We start from the raw sequence: 20,088 nt of genomic DNA, 5'->3' as shown, positions 1-20,088 counted from the left end.
CTCCCCAAGAAGCCCACGCTGCGAACCACTCCTCCAGAATACAGACCAGGGTGAGACTATAGATCTTCAGATCTTGTATTGAAAGATGCCCTGTATCAGAACATGTCAAATATGGTATTAAAAATGCACTGGGCAACAGTAGAACAGTACCATTACAAAACAACTGGTAAGTGAAAGACTTAACTTCGACGTATTGATCTGAATCGAGGTCTGGCAAGACAGATCTTCAATGCATGGAACGTGACCAGTTGTGTCTCAGTGTTGTGTCTCAGTGCAGTTTTCTGTAAAGACTTGGCTAGAGATTTGACTAGTCTTAAAGCCTCAATTGATGTTTCCGTCACCACAAGAACAGACCCAGGAGTACAGACGAGGCATTTAGTCATCTCTATGCAGAGGATCTGTAAAGGAAATCCGTGGTCACTGTTGTCCAGAGGCATGCTCTGTCTCGGGGGAGTTATTGGGCCTGGCGCTCCGATGGAGTCTCTGGACCTCCAGCAGTGACTGGACGTGAAGACGCCGCAGAGGCTTGACCTCCTCCACCACTGAAATGAGACGCGGACAAGTCAGTAAAACGCTGGTGGCCTTTGATTGATTGATTGATTGAAGCATTTTTTGACAGTATGCAGAATAGGTACATTTCAAGCACGACTCAATACAAAAACTGTTAACTGTGGACGACGCCATAAGGCATTACACTTGTTTACAATAGGGTCCACCATTTTCAATTCATAACATTTAGAGACGTACAAATATGCACTTCTATAACAAACAAAAAAACAGGAAATCATCATAAAAGGAGGTAAAAAGGGAAAATAATAAAATACAGTGGGGGGAAAAGGGGGTGGGGGGGTTCAGCCTTTTTTTAAGGGCGCCAGTTTCGAATTGCAGCTATCTGTATAGGTGCCCTTTGAGAGCGTGGTTTTGAAGGAGTCAAGGGATTCACATGTCTTAATGGCTGTTGGTAGGGCGTTCCACATTTTGGTGGCATACTGTAGTCTTAAGCGGCTAAAGAGAAAGAAAAACAGACAGAAATAGATAGACAGATTGAGGACAGCCAGATAGATCACGAGGCAAAAAGGGATGGAATGAAAGAGAAAAGAGATGAAATGAAGTGACTGTAAACATAGTTCCTCCACAACAGCTCTAGAGCACCACCTGCTGTCTGTCTTTTACAATTTCACCATGTGTCTTAATTGCTTATCATTCATACTAATATTACAAATGATGCCAGTACCTTTGTCATAGTGTAACTCGTCTCTGTTTCCGTAAACCACGTACATCTCCAGGAAGTTGAGGAGGGCTCCTGTGACTACGAACCTCTCTGGGAGGGGAAGGCTTTTAACGTAGCTCATATCCAGGGCAAAGGGGTTAGAAGGAGCAGGAATGGTGCACAGACACACCAGCTCACTGACAATGTCCCATACACGCACTCCTAGATGGAAAGAATTGGGGGGGGGGGGGGGGGGAGCTTATATGCCAAAAGTAAATACAGCTTGTGTACGTTGTTGATGAATAAGACTAAACCCTCGCCACATGTAATCTAACTTTCATCTTTTCATGCCCCTATACAGGAAACTGTATCTCACGACGGGTGGACTCAGACACACATCTGTAACGAATTCAGCTCATGGAAAAAATAGACCAATTATTGAATCTGTCAACATGGTCTCATTGAAACAATAACTGTCTACTTTTCAGGATTCCAGACATTTTTTCCATACCTTGCGTTTGCCAGTCTGTGATGGACTTGAGTTTCATGGGCGTGTCTTTCACCATGGAATCGGTGCCTCCGATATTGACCAGGCGCTCGTGATTGGAACGTATCCAGGCATAGGGCCGTCCATATTTGGCGTAACCAGCCAATAGGAATAGAGTACAGTTCACTTCCTGGTAAGGGAGAAAGCAAAGGCAAATCAATGTGTATACCATATGAAATGTTATTATAGTAGAAATACTGTATATGCACATTAAATTTTTTCCATGATACGCACGCACGCACGCACGCACGCACGCACGCACGCACGCACGCACGCACGCACGCACGCACGCACGCACGCACGCACGCACGCACACACACACACACACACACACACACACACACACACACACACACACACACACACACACACACACACACACACAGTTAAGGTTAGGTATTTGATATCTCATTGGGGCCACCCGTGCTGAAAATGGTCTGGACACGTGAGATGAACGTGTGTCCACCAAATGGCATTGATTAACTCGTTTCGGGGGAAAAGTTCCACCTCGGAAACCACAATGAGCTGGAGGGTGAGCAGCTTACCGGCACCGCCATCTCTCGTTCACTGGGGGAGGCTGGGAGGAGGTGGCCCTCACTGTCAGGAGCCCTGGGAAGAAAGAGAAAGAGGCAGGGGTGTAAGAAGTACTCATATTCTTTCACTTCAGTAAAAGCAGCAAATACAACGATATAGAGAGTCTTTTACTCAAAGTCTTACTTGAGTAAAAGTACAAAAGTATTGGCATCAAAATATAACAAATGTTACAACAAGTAACAAAAGTACTCTTTATTAAAAGATTGTCAAAAGCATTATTTTATACTTTAGCTGTTGAAAAATAGCAGATCTACAAGCTCATAGTGCGGCCCAGAGTGCCGCGCTACGAGCTTGTAGGTCTGCTATTTCTTTTAAATAGTGAAAATGCGGCAAAAATCTTTGAATATATATTCTTTCAGAGCGCACGTTTTTAACTCAAATCTTTGTAGATCTGCTATTTTTGAATGAAAAAGATATATACTTTGTATGTTTTGTCATGATACTCTAAATTGGCAAAGTACATAAAGTAGTAGTAGTAGTAGTAATAAAAAGTATACTCAATTAAAGTAAAGGTACCTCAACTACTTAAGTACAGTACTTGTGTAAACATCCACCACTGGAAAGAGTCAACAAGTTTGTGTGCGCGCGCGTGGGCGTGTATGCGTGTTTTGTGTGTGCCTGTGCCTGTTTTTACCTACCGCCTGCATGTCTGTGCTCACTGCTTTTACAGTATGTTTACTTTTCTGCAGTGTGAACATATAATTCATTAGTTTGAGCTCCACCTTTACATGTCTTAAAAGTCAAACTTATTTAGGCAAGCATCTTGACTAAGAACACACTCACTCATATTTATATAAATGGTCTGCATGGGAGGTGTAGTTGTAGGGAAAATGTTAAACGCACGCACGCACGCACGCACGCACGCACGCACGCACGCACGCACGCACGCACGCAGCACGCACGCACGCACGCACGCACGCACGCACGCACGCACACACACACACACACACACACACACACACACACACACACACACACACACACACACACACACACACACACCACTTGAAAGTGTTACTACTGTAGTGTGTTGCTCAAGGCAAGCAGAGTTAGTTGACAGAGTTGTGAGCATGTCTCACATCTTCACAATTGTGTCCATCACCGTCCTCCTATACAGGAGGGTTCCCCAAAACATTTCAGCTCGGGACCCGTCGCATCACAACAGCTTGTGAGCTTTTCACTACTACTTTTGAAAATGTCTGGAAAATGTTAATGAACAATTAAAATCCATCCATCTTCCTTGCCTTCCAGCTGTCAGATGAAGCACGTTGCAAGCCCTGCCTCTTATTAGTAGAAGCAGCAGGCAGCGGGGCGCCATAGATATAAAAACCTAGATGGCTCATTGGCTGCTGCAGTTCATTGGAGCGACCTGTTCTGCACTGTAAGGCGGAAGTCAAGCGGAAGTGCGGAAGGCATCCTTTGTTGTATTTGCTGCTTTTTACTGAAGTAAAAGAATATGAATTCTTCCCAGGGCTCCTGACAGAGTTACCATGTGGGGGTGCCCGGGGGTGTCTGTGTGTGGGGGTCCCCGGGGGTATAATTCTGTACTGGCCACATTAGGTGTTGCAGCTTTCCGTGCTCGGACATACATAGGCTACAGCACATACAGACAGACAGACAGACACAGAGACAGACATACGGACACACATAGCTCCGTAATGGAGCGGAGGCACCGCTCAAAAACACAATATACCTTCTCTGACCTCTTGGAATCTCAACCCTGACAAATACACCATATATTGCACATGGGAACTCACCTGCTGGCCTGCGGCGGCTGGGGCTTGGCAACGGCACGCGTGTGAGGCTGGGAGTCCCGCTGCGGGCCTGGTGGTGTTTCTCCAGGTAGGGGCGAGCTGGTGTGGCTGGCCGGGCTGACGTCGACGGGGCTGCTACTCTGAGAGGCGTCGCTGCTGTCGCAGGTGCTGCCGGAGGAACAGGAGCTGGCCCTGGACACCGCGAAACCCGGCGACCGCCAGCCCTGTAGTGGCAGAAGATGAGAGCAAAGCAAAGTTACTATATTTACCCAGGGTATCTGGGCTAAGCTCAAGAACTTGTTTCCAGCCAGGCCCTGCTCATAGAACATTTCATGGTAGTGGTTCAATGCCTTGCTCAAGGGCACTTCAGCGGTGGTAATTTTAACGTGTCGGACCGCTGATTCGAACTGGCGACCTTCCGGTATCAAGACCGCTCCGCAATCCGTTCGGCCACCGCTGCCATGAGAGATTGGGGGGTGTGTGTGTAACCCAGGGTTAAGGTGGGTCACGGAATATGTATACGCTCAGACTATTCAAATGTTTCATTTCATGCTTGCTTGGGGGGTGGCTCTGTTATGTAGAAGTGGAGTAAGTGTGCAGGTGTTTGCACGTATTATATATGAAAATGTGTAATGTGTATAATACCATATATGCATCAAATTAATAAAGGTAAAGCATTGCCATTTGGGCCTGTTGCGCGGGCTTGGATTTGCGGTACAGCACTGGTTCAATACTAACCAGATCCTCATTAACAATTGTTAGCAGCAGCTCTTCTCTCCCTCGAAGCCAGGGCTGGAAGTACCTGAAACCCTGAGCACAGGACAGAGACGAAGAGTTCTTATAACTGTCAAGGGTGCCTGACCCCCCCCCCCCCCCCCCCCCCCCCCCCTGTTTTTGTTGGGTACTAGAGTGGTACGATTTCTGTTCACAACGAACAAATGATTTACTCATGACTTGTTGATTCGGCATCTTGTTTCAACATTTCAGCACCCCGAAAATGGCCTTTCTGACTTGTTTCACTTGTGATCTCTGGTAAAGTAGCACTGGCGGTCGACCCCTTGACACCTTTTAAGAACTCCAGGCAAAAGCCATTTGAATGCCTGAAATGTGAACGTAAAAGGGGACAGGACACCAAAGTTTGACCAAATGAGGGGAGGTCGGGGGGAGGGGGAATTTGTGGTTACAAATTCTTCAAGGGTGCCCGAGACCAGCGGGCCAGCGGCCCCCACATACACGAGTCGCTGGCACAGGAAGAAGGCAGTGCTGCTTTCACCATTTTACGTTTTTCTTTCTTGTCCACACTCTCACAACCCAGTACAGATGGAAATGCATTGAATTTACTTTAATGGTCAAGAAACAACCTGCAGTGATCCCAGCAATGCCAAGTCTGTCAGGAAGTACTGCAGTCTCCTCCTTTGCTCTCTCTCTCGCTTCTGTTGACGTTCGCGCGCGCACACACACACACACACACACACACACACACACACACACACACACACACACACACACACACACACACACACACACACAATAGCAGAAAGTGGGTAGATGGTAAGTGATTGAATTGCCTTTCTCGTTTAATATGTCCAGCAGCACTTGATTCACAATCTTGCAGTCACACAGACAGCTTGACCTAGCATCCTAGCTAGCAACTCTAGTGTTCATTTAGCCTCCTCCCTCCCAGTGGCCAGTCCAGTATCCTAGCAACGCACGCAACGCCTTTTTTCAGCATCCTCCCGGCTTGAAACCTCATACGCCCTCAACACAATGGGATATTAAACTATAAAAGCATTGCGATTCATTGATTTATAACTCTGCAGCTTACCGTATTTAATAATCATAGTCAAAAGGCTACATAACCCAACGTTGAAATAGACTGCATGGGGAATTGCTATTTTTTGCCCCAAACGTGTGGAATTTATTTTTAATCCTGTCATAAATAATATTTTGTGTGCGGTTGTTCTTTAGGCTACTTACACTGCCACTGCTCATCGTGTACTGTAGAAAACAGCGCAGATCAACGTCGTATGCTTACATGAACGGCTGGGACTCGGAGGATAACCATTACGCCTTCATAGTTCATACACAATCATGACTGAGCGAATATAGCGACTCGCTGGCGGCGCTGCCTGCTACTGTAATGCTATGAATGCTATTTATTTATTTTAAGTTCTTATCTCAGATATGACTTTCATAGGAATAGGATTGGTGATTATATCTCCAAATCTCTTCCCATGCATTAGCATTATCCTAACAAATAAGCCTCCGAGTTTTTACACACGGCCGGGTGTTGTCTGCCCAGACAGTAGACTATACTCTCCCCTCAGAAGGTAACAACCCCTTCACGCGAGTGCGCATGTTGTTTTCAGTTCCGCCAGCAGATGGCGCCCGATAACCTATTTTATTACTTCTGCAATAAAGATCAGATAGATCTACACTAGTGTAGATGGATAGATAGATCTAAACAAAAATGCCAGTCTATAAGCTTAGAAGCTTAAATCAGCTATTTTCACTACTTATGTGCAATACTCCTGTATGTCTGATGAAGTAGGACATTAGTTTACGAAAAAACATGTAATGTTGATATATGGGGATAAGTGGTTTATTTCTGTCTGACGGTGACATTATACAGTAGATATATGGAGACAAGTGGTTTATTTCTGTCTGATGGTGATGTTATGCAGTAGAACTATGGAGACACCGAGACAAGTATGCTGCAGTGTGGGTCTTTGTGTCCAAGACACATTTCTCCCCGGCCCTGGAGACAAAATAAATGGCCAAACTGAATTTGACGTGAAAGTTTAAATGGTAGAATAAAAACACCATACAGGGCTTGACATGAACTTTTTGAGGCACTTGTCCTTTGGACAAGAACATTTCCCATTCACTTGTCCAGGCACAAAAGTGAAGTCACTTGTCCGGAGCATGCACAAGCACACAATACATTTTAAACCAACTAATTGTAAGTTGGTTTTGGTGAATACATGTTATTAGATGAATATTCTCAGTTTACAAGTTAATAGCCCTAGAATGTCTGTGATCTTCATGTATTTCAAATACACAGTCAGCCATAGTTTATTATTATGATGATTATTAGGAAAGCCAGACAATAATGCCAGACAATAATGTTGCCTGCTAGGAACAAGTACAATTTTAAAGCACTTGTCCAGAAAGAGTTAGTACTTGTCCCGGACAACAGGACAAGCCTTGATGTTAAGCCCTGAATAGGAATATAAATTCGTTGTTATATAAAACAAGGACACAACTGCAAACAAAGGGCTTAAATAGACAGGGGTAACAGGACACAGGTGAACTCAAAATACAATCAAACACAGGATAGGCTAACAGGCAAACAGAACACAGGTGACTAGGATACAATAATCAGGTAGGTAAGACAGAACAGGAAACACCAACAAGAGGAGGCAGAAAGGCACAGAACAATACTACAAAACAAGACACAACCAAAACAACAACGGAGTTAACAGCAAACCAAAACCAAACACCACAAGGCAAAATACAGAACATACAGAACTAGAAAAAGTGCCCTTCTGGGCACAGGTCTCCACCAGGAGAGAGAGAGTGTGTGTGTGTGTGTGTGTGTGTGTGTGTGTGTGTGTGTGTGTGTGTGTGTGTGTGTGTGTGTGTGTGTGTGTGTGTGTGAGAGAGACACGGCTTTGCCTGTTGTAGCGCCACCATGAGGCTGATTTGAAAACTGGCATTTCTTCCTCAGCCCAGTGGGAATATGCATGCACAGTTTCACCGCAATCGGACGCTGCGTTGAGTAGTTGTGGCGATTTGTACAAAACGGGTACAAAGCGGGCTACTCCTGAAAAGTTTAGATGCCAATCGTAGGCAATGAAGGTGGATTATGAGAAATCAAACAAACCCGTCTTGATCACATGACTATGGAGAGCATGTGTACCGATTTGTGTGAAATTTGGATAACATCTGAAGGAGGAATATTAGAAAATGTGTTTTACATATGTCGGCCTCCTGGTGGCGCTATAAAGAGCAGATGTGAAAAATTCCAGGCAAAGGTTTTTCCTTGGCCTCTAGGGAGTTGGCATACAAAGTTATCCACAAATCCGTGCAATTGGAGGTAAAAACACTTTTCGGCCAGTTATAGCGCCACCATGAGGCTGAGTTGAAAATGTTCACATGGCATTTCTTCCTCGGCCTAGTGGGAATGTGCGTACGCAATTTCACGGAAATCACACGATGTGTTCATGATTTGCAGCATTTTGTTTGAAACTGAGCACTCCTGCGAACTTTGGAAGACAATCTTAGCCAATCAGGATGGAGTCTGAGAAATCTGAAAAACCAGTTTCGTTGAATGGCTCTAGAGAGACTGTGTACCAATTTGCGTGATGTTTGGACAAAATCTGTAGGTGTACTGTCCAAAAACTTGTTTTGCACAAAGCGGCCTCCTGGTGGCGCTATAACAGGCCGTTCTGGAAATTTTGGGGCAGAGGTTCATCGTTGGCATCCAGGGAGTGTGTGTGCTAAATTTGGCATCGACCGGGTTAACGATGCCGGAGATTAGCTGTTCACAGACGGACGGACACACGGACGGACGGACACACGGACGGACGGACGGAGTGCAAAACATACTCTCTCCCCATGCCTTCGGCCTGGTGGAGACAATAATGTTTTATATAGTTGTCTTTTGTGAAATTTTAAAATAACAAGGGAACATAGTGGTTAACATCTGGTTGAATATTTAACCCTGAAATGTAGTGTACCGAAAAAATGTTTTGTTTTATATAGTTGAATATGCAATTATGCATGGCTATTCATTTTCTGTTGACAATGTCAGCTCATAGGGAGAGCTGTGGGGAAAAAGCATGCTAGTAGCAATAGTTCCAGGATGTGAGGTAACAAGGTATATGGAGGAGGTAAAGTCACTGACGTCATTTTCGCTATCATGCAATTCCAGACGGCAGATTCGTCGCACCATGGGAGCTAAACTACACCCGGAAGTTTAGTGGAATGCAGTGGAGTCATTGAGAGCCCGGTGACCAGCTCATGAACTGTTGAACAAACACTATTTCTGAATGACTGAAACCTTTGTAAAGTAATCGCCTCTGGAAGAGAAGGCATATAACATTATTGTCTTAGGTATCTAAAGAGTACAAAGTCCATATGCCATCCATGAAAGTGTCATGGCGTATTGGTGACCTTCTTTACAGATACGGTTGTGAGGTACCAGGAACAGCTGGGTTCCATTTTAGGTATCAAAAGGAGCGGTGGTGGTTTGTCAAAAAGACACATTTAAGGTCAATACTAACCCAGAATCAGAACTTGTTATACCAAGGGTTTTCAACCGGTTATGAACCAGGGACCACCACCCTGACTGAGAATCAACCTGGGGACCACTGTTGTGGGGAGGGGGGATATGGGAGTGGTGTGTGGGGGGGGGGAATTAACCTTCCATATTAAACTCATGATGCTGTTCTATGTAACTTACTGTATGTATGAGCGAGAACTAGTCACATGCTATTGATTATGGGCACATTTCCTTATAAGGGTGACTCAACCAGGCAAACCGGTACAGATTCCCTTGAGATTCTCACTCCCTTTTCTGTGGAAGTTCTGTTGAAAACCCATGTGTTATACCACTGATTAGTGTGACCAAAGAACTTTGTGAAGAGGAAGAAAGGAAGTTTGATCGAACATTTCTGACGGTTTAAGCTCCAAGCAGGGCCGGATTTAGCCAGGCCCACTAGGGTGGGCAGACAGGATTTAGCCAGGCCCACTAGGGTGGGCAGACAGAATGTTATAGGGGGGACAACGTGGGCGAAACATTTTTTGGGGTGTCAAATCCCCCCAAACCCCCGAAATGAATAGAAAACTATGCCATCATCATATCAGTTCATATATGAGGGCGGCTGTGGCTCAGGAGGTAGAGCAGGTCGTCCAATGATCCATGGGTCGGCGGTTCGAATCCCGGCTCCTCCTGGCTACATGTCTAAGTGTCCTTGGGCAAGACACTGAACCCCAAATTGCTCCCGATGTGCTGGTTGGTACCTTGCATGGCTTCCGCTGCAATCGGTGTATGAATGTGTGTGTGAATGGGTGAATGTAATGCACAATCTATGTAAAGCGCCTTGGATAAAGGCGCTATATAAATGCACCATTTACCATTTATATATCTTCTCCTTCTTTGACCAACAGTATGCTAACCCAATTGCCCTTCCTGACACTACCCTTAATTTGCATTTACCCGAGCTTGGGACCGGCACAAATAGGACACTGACACATTTATCTTTTTTCTTTTTTTTCTTTTTATCTCTCTATCTATCTCTATAACATGAGTCTTCTGTTTGTCCTGGCAAAAATGGTAACAAATTAATCCATGTCCAATGTATTTGTTATAGATTTCTCATGTGCCAAGATGACCGCAAGTTATTTTTTCTGTCGTGCAACATGGTGCGACGGTAGGGGGTTAGGACACGTGCCAGCGTGGAGAAGGAACTCTCACATACAACTTGTGCAACACAGGAAATGCTTTCTTGTATGTCTTCATGTGTTTAGACACAGTGGCCAGGTCTGTTTCGGTTGGACAACATATCTTGGCCAACATTGGCTTTGCAACAATGAGTTTGCTTTTCAGAGTTGCATAGTCTTTTCCAGTTCCAGCAAGTGCATGCAAAGGCTGCAACAAGGTGGAGTCTAGAAATCTCTCAGAATAGGGTACAAGGCTTGATATGGCTGTCATTAGTTATAAATTCTTCTTTGAGAATCTGTTTTCCATTTCTGAAATGGCCCTGTCGAGGATGCTGAGCAAGGGTCTTTTGAGAGACTGAGAGGGGGTGATGGTGGGTTATCAGTATCTGTATGACCCACAGTTGACAACACAACACAATCACCAAGGCTCAATATGCTCCTTCTTTTAGGTTGATGTGACACATCCTGATCCTCCGCAGATAACTGCGAAAGCTCAGTCCAGCAATCCTCTTTGCGGATGTCTTTCAAGGACTCCAGTGATTCAGTAACAACCAAACCAGCAGAACACATATCCACAGCATGAGACTACATGTAGAATAACATTTGCTGGAATTAAGACACTAAGCACCCGCACTAGAAATGTGGCAATCTCAAAGAAATGTAGCCTCTTCATTTGAATTAAAATGCCTGATGCTTCAGTGCACAAATCAACTGAGGCCTCATCATCAGGCACCAACTAGCACAACGGGAGCAATTTGGGGTTCAGTGTCTTGCTCAAGGACACTTCGACAGTAACTCTGGGGGAGCCCGGGTTCGAACTGGCAACCTCACGGTTGCCATCCAGCCACTCTACCCCTGAGCCACCGCCGCCACAAGGCCGCCACAAGGAGCATCATACCTTTCTGACACATAGTGGTGATGGAGGAAGTTATACAGGGAATTGCAGAGGTCAAAAAACGTTTTGGCACATGGCTCACCCTGCATAGCATGCACAACCATTAAATGCAACTGGTCGTTGTATACTGTAACAGTGAATATATGGCACATATCTATCCACCTTCTTTTGAAGTAGTGCTTGGACACCACATCGTACTCCACTCATCACCAAAGCACCATCATAACAGTCAGCACTGTAGCCAGCCTCAGATATGTGTTTTAATATCTCAGTGCTGGTGTACTCAGCATCAAGTTGGTGCAAGTTAAGTAATCCAATTAGATGCTCCTCTGGTATGGATTTACTTACAAATCTTAAAATTATAGACAGATTTTCTACATTGGTCCTGTCCCTTGTCCCATCACTTTTTATACAGAATCCTGCAGAGTCAGCTTTTGAATATTTTTCCTGGATCTCTGCAAGAACCATGCTGGCTATGTTGCAATTATTTCATTTTGAATACCCATAGATGTGTACGTAGCATTTTTTTCAATTTACGTTTTATTGAATTTTAATCAAACACACATGAAAACGAAACGACTGACAATTGACAATACATACAACCGAAAACAAAACAAGACAATATACGTACAATACACACAAGGGGAGATATCTGCGGGCTACTCCTGAAAAGTTTAGATGCCAATCGTAGGCAATGAAGGTGGATTATGAGAAATCAAACAAACCCGTCTTGATCACATGACTATGGAGAGCATGTGTACCGATTTGTGTGAAATTTGGATAACATCTGAAGGAGTAATATTAGAAAATGTGTTTTACATGTCGGCCTCCTGGTGGCGCTATAAAGAGCAGATGTGAAAAATTCCAGGCAAAGGTTTTTCCTTGGCCTCTAGGGAGTTGGCATACAAAGTTATCCACAAATCCGTGCAATTGGAGGTAAAAACACTTTTCGGCCAGTTATAGCGCCACCATGAGGCTGAGTTGAAAATGATCACATGGCATTTCTTCCTCGGCCTAGTGGGAATGTGCGTGCGCAATTTCACGGAAATCACACGATGTGTTCATGATTTGCAGCATTTTGTTTGAAACTGAGCACTCCTGCGAACTTTGGAAGACAATCTTAGCCAATCAGGATGGAGTCTGAGAAATCTGAAAAACCCGTTTCGTTGAATGGCTCTAGAGAGACTGTGTACCAATTTGCGTGATGTTTGGACAAAATCTGTAGGTGTACTGTCCAAAAACTTGTTTTGCACAAAGCGGCCTCCTGGTGGCGCTATAACAGGCCGTTCTGGAAATTTTGGAGCAGAGGTTCATCGTTGGCATCCAGGGAGTGTGTGTGCTAAATTTGGCATCGACCGGGTTAACGATGCCGGAGATTAGCTGTTCACAGACGGACGGACACACGGACGGACGGACACACGGACACACACACGGACGGACGGACGGAGTGCAAAACATACTCTCTCCCCATGCCTTCGGCCTGGTGGAGACAATAAGTCCAAAACCTAATAAGGACTGTCATAAGTGTTCAAAGGCAACACACAAACGCTTCCTTTCTTAACATTCAAGGCATTACATTCAAGGCATTACAGAACATGAACTAAACACAAAATGGTCATGTCATAAATGGTCACGCCATAATAAGAGTGCAGGGTTTGGAGCCATAGTCACGGCTCAAATACAAAGGCAGAGGAGCGGGGCGTGACACAAACACACACACTAGGCTACCACGTGCAAACACAGCCATCATGTACAGTAGCTGTACCAACACACCAGCTAACAACTGATACATTGTGAACATACTGGTTTCAGTCCACCTTCTCACAGATCCAGTGGAGAGGATAAGAACACGGCAAGGTGTTCCATCCGTCAGGAGACCTATCATAAAACTCAACACAGTCTTCTGTACCGTTGTTATCAGGTTCAGCAGTACGTCGCCAGTACCTGGAGACGTACAAACATTCAGACATTTAAATTCAATACCTTTACAAAGATGTTTTTTCACCCAAAATATTGGGCTTCTCATTCACCAATAACTTCATAAGGTTTCTTCTTGAATTTCTTCCTAAGTGAATTTCTAAGTGAAGTCGAGTCAGATTTATGAAACGCTCTGAACAAAAGGCAGAACTGTTCGGAAGTATGTTCTTATGATGATGAATCCCAATCCTCGTAACTTGAAGGGGTGTGCCAGACAGTTCATCCTAATTATCATTGGTAGACTCATTTTAGAATTTCCTCTTCGGAACGTTTGGTGAATGAGGCCCTTTGTTTTTAAATCATGACCCCAAATTATATTCTAGATAGCGTATTGGTTTGTATTTTATAACTTTTAATACCATTCAGAATAATGAATATGAAATGAAGATGATCAGTCTTACGTTGGTGTAGTCAGAGGTGTTCCATCCACCCACTGGAATGATCCTTCTCCCTTGCTGTCAGTCAAACCCAGCCACACTCTCATGTCTAGGCGTTTAACAAAGTTCTGGACAGGAAAATCTGCTGGTTGGTTACTGACGTACAATAGATTTGTGTCTCCACGAAGTGTAATAGATTACAGCAAAGGTTCCCAAACCTTTTAGTGACACCCAGTTTGGGAACACACACAAATATACGCACGCTCACACATACCTGTTTCGCTCTGCTCTTTATGACAATCAGGTCCGATTGTCTGCCTCTACACCACTGTCTGCTCTCCGTCCAGTTTTTCCTCTCAGTAGAGATGTAATAGCAACCTCTGCCAAATCTCTGCCACTCACGTGATTCTAAACAACAAAACACTAAAGTTAAGCCACTGTCCTTTAATTTGCTCAAATGAATGACAAACAATGTGAAAAGGATGCCATTTCTTCATACGCCTTTGATGGCAATTGGAGGATTTGAGGCATTTTGTTCAAAAAATGTGTTTTGCAAAAATCTACCTGTTGGTGGCGCTATAACAGGCCAATGTGAAAAGGGTGGGATATATTCCTCAGCCTAGTAAGAAAATGTGTGAAAGATTTCACGTAAATTGCATGCTGCGTTCATGATTTGAGGCTTTTGTTGAAAACGGGGCAATCTTGCAAACTGTGTAAGCCAATTATAGCCAATTAGGATGAAATATGAAATATCAGACAGATCCGACTTGAGCACATGACCATAGAGATACTGTGTAACGATTTGTGAGATTTTTGGACAGAATCTGGAGGAGTAATATCAAAAAATGTGTTTTACAAAAGTTGGCCTCCTGGTGGCGCAATAAAAGGCAGATGCGGAAAATGCAGGTCAAAGGTTTGTCCTTGGCCTCTAGGGAGTGTGCATGCAACGTTTCACGCAGATCGGTGCAGTTTTAGGTAAATTTTTTGAAAAGCTGCCTCATGGTGGCGCTATAACAGGCCGTTCTGGAAAATGTGGGGCAGAGGTTCATCGTTGGCATCCAGGGAGTGTGTGTGCAAAGTTTGGCATCGACCGGGTTAACGGTGCCGGAGATTAGCTGGTAACAGACGGACGGAAGGACGGACACACACACGGACGGAGTGCAAAACATACTCTCTCCCCATGCCTTCGGCCTGGTGGAGACAATAAAGAACACCTTGATACTGTATAACAATGAATACAAACGGTGATGTCTCAACTGACCACAGAGCATCCTCCAATGCAGGTCATCTCTCTCTTCAGTCAGGTTGTTGATCCTGGCCTGTAGTTGGTTTCTCTCAACCATGTTGGACTGATCTGCACAGAGCATCCTCCTCTGCAGGTCATTTCTATCTTCAGTCAGGTTGTTGATCCTGGCCTGTAGTTGGTTTCTCTCAACCATGTTGGACTGATCTGCATAGAAACAATATTTCCAAAATGGGAGTTTGCTGATTTGAACACCCCTAGCCTACATACATGATTTAAAGATGGTGTAGGAGCCAAATGGGTGAATTGTTACATGAATTTGTGTGACCATGGGGTGACCATCAGGGCAAGTAGGAGAGCATACTTGCCCTGATGAAGACTCTTGGAGTCGAAACATGTTGGCTTATTTTAACTTTTCTAAATAAAGTACCTTGATTTTTATCCAGCCTCTCCTCTTTTTTTTAATAGCGCCTTTTCTTTAGTATGTATGTCTTAGTCATCATAGCTTAGTTTTTATTTAGATTTCGTTAGTCAAAAAAGGTTTTTCAACTAAATCTACACTGCTACTGTACACTATTTAAATCACAATAATAATTACTACAACCAATACTATATTTATAAAACATTGTTACAACAAACTATATTTATAAAACATTGGAATAAAAAAAATATATAATATATGAAATTTGACTTACAGAGATGGAGTGGGACAGCAACATTGAGGAGAGCTAGAATAGCACAAAGCAATCCAACACAGACTCCAACCCACTTGCACTGGCTTATGTCTGCACGCACGCACGCACGCACGCACGCACGCACGCACGCACGCACGCACACACACACACACACACACACACACACACACACAAAGATAAATTAAAATCTTTGAATATCTTGTTTAAAAAGATCTTTGTTTTTGTAAACATCAACACCAAACGTACCACACCGCGGTATCTTATTCTGTGGCTCTTTCTCCTTCTTGGTCCGAAGATCTTCATAGGTTGCGTCATCTATGTTTTGGATATCAAGGCGTTCGTAGTCCCCCTCTACGTCCATCTCTACTGTAGTCCCGGTCTCATTCATAATCACATAATCATCTTCCTCCTGGAACTTAATGGTGTCGGAATGCTCAGACACAGCCATTGATTTTCCTAAACGTAGACACAAACACAAAAAATTAAAATAAGAGTGAGAACCAGTGTTGATTTTGACAGCAAATTTTGATTTAGTTTTAGTCGTTTGAATAAAATGTCATTCAGTTTTAGTCATCTGAAATTTTAGTTTAGTTTTAGTGGACTAAATACCATAAGAGTTTTGTCGACTACATCTAAAGTTGATTTTGTTGACAAAAATGTATTTTGGCGGACATTGATAGCATAATGCCTGATTCTACGCTTGGTTGCATGCTGAAAATAGCCGATCTACAAGCTCAAAACTCGTCGAAGCACAATGCGTTGTGAGCGTGTAGATCTGCTATTTTCAGAGCGCCAACACCCGGGCGCAACCAAACATAAAATGACTTATCATTGGTGTGGTAATGGGCCCTAGGGTGCACTCACACCTTTAATGCAATTCTCGTGCTCGTTGGATCAATGCTGTGTAGTATCATGGCCGCCCAATGCATTTCCAATGGAGGTCACATGGTTTGACACAACATAGGGGGAGGGTTCTGTTGTATGGCTTTCAGCTGTGTTTCGACTGCGCCCCTCCCCCTCATACAACACAATGTTGTGTCAAACCATGTGACCTCCATGGAGGTCACATGGTTTGGAAATGCATTGGGCGGCCATGACACAACACAGCATTGATCCAACGAGCACAGAGAATTGCATTAAAGGTGTGAGTGCACCCTTAGTCATCGTAGCTTAGTTTTCATTTAGTTTTCATACCTAACCCTACAGTAAGTGAGGAACATAGAACCTGGCAGTGGTGGAAAGTACTTTTACTTCTACTCACCACTACATTTCGGGGCCAACATTTTTACATAATCATCTTCCTCCTGGAACTCAATGGTGTCGGAATGCTCAGCCACAGCCATTGATTTTCCTAAACGTAGACACAAACGTATCACATATGACAGCTCACATTCTGTGCGCCAATCAAAAAATTATCAAAAAAATTAAAATAAGAGTGAGAACCAGTGTTGATTTTGACAGCAAATTTTGATTTAGTTTTAGTCGTTTGAATAAAATGTCATTCAGTTTTAGTCATCTGAAATTTTAGTTTAGTTTTAGTGGACTAAATACCATAAGATTTTTGTCGACTACATCTAAAGTTGATTTTGTTGACAAAAATGTATTTTGGCGGACATTGATAGCATAATGCCTGATTCTACGCTTGGTTGCATGCTGAAAATAGCCGATCTACAAGCTCAAAACTCGTCGAAGCACAATGCGTTGTGAGCGTGTAGATCTGCTATTTTCAGAGCGCCAACACCCGGGCGCAACCAAACATAAAATGACTTATCATTGGTGTGGTATTGGGCCCTAGGGTGCACTCACACCTTTAATGCAATTCTCGTGCTCGTTGGATCAATGCTGTGTAGTATCATGGCCGCCCAATGCATTTCCAATGGAGGTCACATGGTTTGACACAACATAGGGGGAGGGGTCTGTTGTATGGCTTTCAGCTGTGTTTCGACTGCGCCCCTCCCCCTCATACAACACAATGTTGTGTCAAACCATGTGACCTCCATGGAGGTCACATGGTTTGGAAATGCATTGGGCGGCCATGACACAACACAGCATTGATCCAACGAGCACAGAGAATTGCATTAAAGGTGTGAGTGCACCCTTAGTCATCGTAGCTTAGTTTTCATTTAGTTTTCATACCTAACCCTACAGTAAGTGGGGAACAATGGGCCTCATGCGCCAACCGTTCTTAAGAAGTTCTTAAGAGGAAATTTGTTCTTAGACCCACTTAGGAAGTTTTTAAGAAGGTTTTGGGATCCCTCAATCTTTTCTTAGCTGTGATTTGTTCGTAGGTAAGAACAGAATCTACGCACACTGTGGAGCACTCTTAGGGTGCCTTTTTCGTTCTTAAGTGCAATCTGAAAACATAAAGGAAAAACAGCGCCATCTGCATGATGCTCAAAGTTTGGTCTGAGGACCTCAAGGGGTCCTTGAGGAAGTTCCAGGCAGTCCACAGCAAAATATGGAACATTTTACCACTTTAATCCCATTTTATACTTTGAAAATAGCCAATCCACAAGCTCACAAACGCGTCCCATTACTGCCCATTTTGAGCTTGTAGATCAGCTACATTTTGATAAATCTTCAAAACATTTCCCTAGCAGAAAATATTTTCATATGGGGGTCTGCAGAATGCATGTCAATTTGGGGGTCCTTGACATGAAAATGTTTGAGAACCACTGGTTTAGAGTTCACAACCCAACCCAAACAAACGCACCATACCCACCACATAACCCCCACCCCATGCACCCGCCATCATCCCCCCCAAGTTGACTATTGTGAGATAAATAATAAAATACATTAATGAATATTGAAAATATTGAAATATTGAAAATTTCTGTTCACTTCAGTACCTCCACAGTATTATTGATTTTTAATGTTTGGAGTCTGGTGTTCCACCATATTTAGACTTTAGTTTAGGTATTCTTGACTTCACTCAACTTTATTTCTATGTGTGAGGTCCTGTGATTTCTGTGTGCTGCAATCACACACAGGTGTGACTGCAGGCAAGGCCATGGAGTCACGCAAAACCACACCCACCTGGGTGAACACAGGTAGGAAAGTGAATTCCCAATGCCTTATATGGGATTGGTGGGGCGGTTCCCTATGGTAATTATGATGCTAATTAGGATATGTGGGGCGTCTACCTATGATAATTTGAATGAACTGGCACACCCCCTTCAAGTTACGAGGATTTGGATTCATCATCATAAGAACATGCTTAGGAACAATTATGCCTACTTAAGAACGTTTCATGAATCTGACTGGACTTCTCTTAGGAATTCACTTAGGAAGAAATGTAAGAGGAAAAGTTAGGAACTTATTGGCGCATGAGGCCCATAGAACCTGGCAGTGGTGGAAAGTACTTTTACTTCTACTCACCACTACATTTCGGGGCCAACATTTTTACTTTTACTCCACTACAATTATTTGAAATCTGTAGTTACTATAGTTACTTTGGAGATTGTAATTTAGATTAGAAAACATACATACAACACTTCAACCCTATATACATTTCGGCCACTTGAAAATAGACTTTGTACACATTTTGAACTTGTGAAATGGGACATGCCGCGATACGAGTACTTTTACTTTTAGTGATGCCGATACTTTTGTATTTTTACTTGAGTACATTTTAAATAGAGGACTTCTACTTGTAACGAAGTACATCTACATTGCAGTATTGATACTTTTACTTAAGTACTTTTTCCACCACTGGAACCTGGGGAACATAGGGATGACCCCAAGGGCAGTTGCCAAACATTTTTTGAAAATATTTGAAACACCAAATATTTGAACCACAAGATGTAAAATGTATGCATGTATATGTATGTTATGTTGTGATTTGTAATGTTAGTAATGAACATCTCTCACCAGACTGCAGTATCTTCAGTGGGTCTTCCTCCTCCTTGGGCTCAATAGTTGCATAGGTGTCATCGTCCATCTGTTGGAGCTCAAGGCTGTCATAATGTCTAATGTAATTTACGTCCATTTCTACCTTAATGTCTCCAATTCTTCTCACAGGGTACTTGGTTCACCTCTAACAACAACACACTGAACCCAAGAGAAGAGTGCTCCATCCTTTATGTCTGTGCTTCTCTTCCTCTTTTATGTTTTTGTTTGTTCTGCCACAAAAATGCTAATTTTTAACTTAATGACATATTTCAGTTGCTTACTGGATTTCTCGTTTCCATTTCCTCCCCCCCGCCCTGTGTTGCAACAATTACCGACCACATACAAAACACACAACACCACGGCAAATAAGCAGGGTACAGACTCTAGTCTAGAGTGTTTGTATGTATTATAATGGACCACAATCAGTGTTGTTTTCGTCGACGGATGGAAATCGACAA

General features: G+C 43.5%; 1 protein-coding gene across 1 annotated transcript; it reads right to left on the bottom strand.

The window, feature by feature from the left end:
• Positions 1–417: 417 nt before the first annotated feature.
• Positions 418–19,139, bottom strand: LOC306914331 (uncharacterized protein; the record flags this gene model as incomplete). The annotated part of the gene is made up of 14 exons (XM_079491328.1): positions 418–542; positions 1,235–1,432; positions 1,722–1,887; positions 2,303–2,366; positions 4,109–4,329; positions 4,844–4,915; positions 5,467–5,677; positions 13,826–13,929; positions 14,076–14,209; positions 15,063–15,251; positions 15,740–15,829; positions 15,986–16,195; positions 17,001–17,090; positions 19,118–19,139. 14 exons carry the CDS (start codon positions 19,137–19,139, stop codon positions 418–420), a joined length of 1,896 nt encoding a protein of 631 aa, XP_079347454.1.
• Positions 19,140–20,088: the final 949 nt, after the last annotated feature.

Source organism: Electrona antarctica (assembly GCF_951216825.1).
Source record: "Electrona antarctica genome assembly, chromosome: 21".
Taxonomy (NCBI): Eukaryota; Metazoa; Chordata; class Actinopteri; order Myctophiformes; family Myctophidae; genus Electrona; species Electrona antarctica.
This window is presented reverse-complemented; position numbering and strand designations above follow the sequence as displayed.